At 44.6% G+C, this 2,500-nt stretch overlaps 2 protein-coding genes across 2 annotated transcripts in view; both read right to left on the bottom strand.

Moving 5' to 3' along the window:
- The window catches only part of slc10a7 (solute carrier family 10 member 7), a 15,556-nt gene extending 14,389 nt beyond the window's left edge, over positions 1-1,167 (bottom strand). The window contains exon 1 of the mRNA XM_080544377.1: positions 972-1,167. Coding sequence (XP_080400503.1) covers positions 972-1,071 — 100 coding nt within the window. The 5' untranslated portion in view covers positions 1,072-1,167. The remainder of the gene's footprint in view (positions 1-971) is intronic.
- An 848-nt stretch (positions 1,168-2,015) lies between these two features.
- The window catches only part of ttc29 (tetratricopeptide repeat domain 29), a gene marked incomplete at both ends in the record, with an annotated part of 6,587 nt that continues 6,102 nt past the window's right edge, over positions 2,016-2,500 (bottom strand). The window contains one exon of the mRNA XM_080544041.1: positions 2,016-2,029. Within this exon, the coding sequence (XP_080400167.1) occupies positions 2,016-2,029 (14 nt within the window). The remainder of the gene's footprint in view (positions 2,030-2,500) is intronic.

Below are 2,500 nucleotides of genomic sequence, written 5' to 3'. Positions count from 1 at the left end.
CTAGTAGTACATATGACACTAGTAGTACACATGACACTAGTAGTACATATGACACTAGTAGTACATATGACACTAGTAGTACATATGACACTAGTAGTACACATGACACTAGTAGTACACATGACACTAGTAGTACACATGACACTAGTAGTACACATGACACTAGTAGTACACATGACACTAGTAGTACACATGACACTAGTAGTACACATGACACTAGTAGGACACAGGACATCAACAGCACCCTGGTCTGGCAAGGATATGATTTATGTGACAGGCTGCAAACAATAGACTTTAAAACAAGCATGTCAACCATTGTGAAGCGCGGCTGGGGGGCGGGGCATCTACAGGGAGGAGTGTTATTGACCAGGACCGTTATCCCGGATCTGTGCCACTGCCACCACCTCCACATCGGGGGCGCGTGTTTACATGACTGCGAATGCAACGTGTCACTTCAGACCCAGCAGGTAGGGAGGGAGGGAGAGAGAGAGAGAGAGAGAGAGAGGGAGGGAGGGAGGGAGAGAGAGAGAGAGAGAGAGAGAGAGAGGGAGGGAGGGAGGGAGAGAGAGAGAGAGAGGGAGGGAGGGAGGGAGGGAGGGAGAGAGATAGGGAGGGAGGTGATGCTCTAGTCTGGTCTCAGGCAGTTGAGACACAGGACTGTCATCGGTTGAGAGAGGACATGATGAGGAGCCTCGCTTTACAAACTAAGCTGGCGACGGGAGGGCTTACTTATGTTCACCTGCCAGGCAGCTGGAAGCTTAGGTTTGAGTGACAGACCTGACAGGTCCCGATGTGTGACCAGGCGCGCTGCTTTACATGTAGGCATGTGGATGTCTACTGTCCTTTCATAGCCATTGTACATTATTGTTCCAATCAGGACAACAGTGAACTAGGCTGAAGTCTAACACGTATAACATGGTGATCATCACTGATCAGAATAGACATGAAGTGTGTAGTGATGGCTGACTTACCCCCTTTCACTCCGACCGAAGGCTCCAGTTTCGCCGACACGATCACCAGCACTATGCCGATGATGAACCATTCTTTCCGTATCCTCGCCAACAGGCCCATGGTACCTCCAGGACCGACCCACACCTCGCTGTCCCGTCCGGACAGGTAGACAGGTAGACAGGTAGACAGGCAGACAGGTAGACTGGTAGACTGGTAGACTGGTTGACTCGGGGCTCCAATCTGAACGATACACATCAGGAACCCTCGACTTCCTGACACGTGGGCAAGTTGTCATCGTTATTGTAAGTCCCCTAAAAGGTGCGCATTTTTTATTATTTTTTACACTGAAAGAAGTGGCCATATGCGCCGGTATGAACTGGAAATATGTTTGAATAACTGAAACGTTTGTCTTGTCGGTTTGTGAATTTTATCCATCACCCTTATCTTTTGTACTTTTGGCATAATGTAAAAAAAATAAAACATCTACTTGAAATCAAAATGGTAATTGTTTCACTTATTTGAAGTATTACGGTTTACCATACTTTTTAAATACGCCCCGTTTCCACCCATGTGCTGGAGTTTATCTCAGTCAAGCTGACAGACCCGTTATTTATCAATTATATAGACCCATTATTGATCTGTTAGCCATCTCCCTAACCTCTCTGTCTACTGTGCTCTCAATCATAACACTGCATATTAGAATTATATAATTTATTGATTATATAATTTATTGCTGAAACCATCATGTCCAACAAAGATTGACCAGTCTATACATACATAACAGTTTTTTTTCTCTCTCTCTCCCTCTCTCTCTCTCTCTCTCTCTCTCTCTCTCTCTCTCTCTCTCTCTCTCTCTCTCTCTCTCTCTCTCTCTCTCTCTCTCTCTCTCTCTCACACACACACACACACACACACCCCTTGTTTATATGATGAAGCAGACAGGAAACTACATCACGATCAGTGTTTTAATAATCTTCATCTCATCAATGGTAACAAGACACATCAGGGTGTGGCACTCTTCCTCCTCTTCCTCTTCCTCTTCCTCCTCCTCCTCCTCCTCCTCCTCATCTTTTCTCCTCTGTTTAACACACAGCAGAAGTAGGGGGCTCAGTGGGTTGAATGTGTTTCTGTGTTTGTGGACAGTGGCCCTGCGTAAGTAATGGGACAGCGTCTTCTTTTGGTTCTACACTCCAAAAGTTTGGATTTTAGATCAGTTACTGTGAGGTATAAGTAGATATTCTCAGCTTTTATTTGATGGTATTTGTGTACATATTGGTTTCACCATTCAGAAATTACAACACTGTTTATGCATAGTCTCCCTATTTCAGGGTACCCAAAAGTAATGGGACAATTGGCTTGATAGGTGTTTTTGGTAAGTCAGGTGTGTTCCATCCCATAATTTGTGCTGTCAATGTCTAGTATTGATTCTAGGCTTTGGATTTGCTTTTGGAGTCTGATAGTCTGCTGTTGGTGTTTGTTAACATGTGGGCCAAGTGGTAATGGAAATCAAGGAAGACATTGTTAGATAATGTATTATTGTAATATAATA

The sequence above is a fragment of the Nansenia antarctica genome (assembly GCF_963989245.1).
Source record: "Nansenia antarctica genome assembly, chromosome: 13".
Lineage (NCBI taxonomy): Eukaryota > Metazoa > Chordata > Actinopteri > Argentiniformes > Microstomatidae > Nansenia > Nansenia antarctica.
Note: the sequence above shows the minus strand (reverse complement) of the source record. Positions and strands in the feature narration are given on the sequence as shown.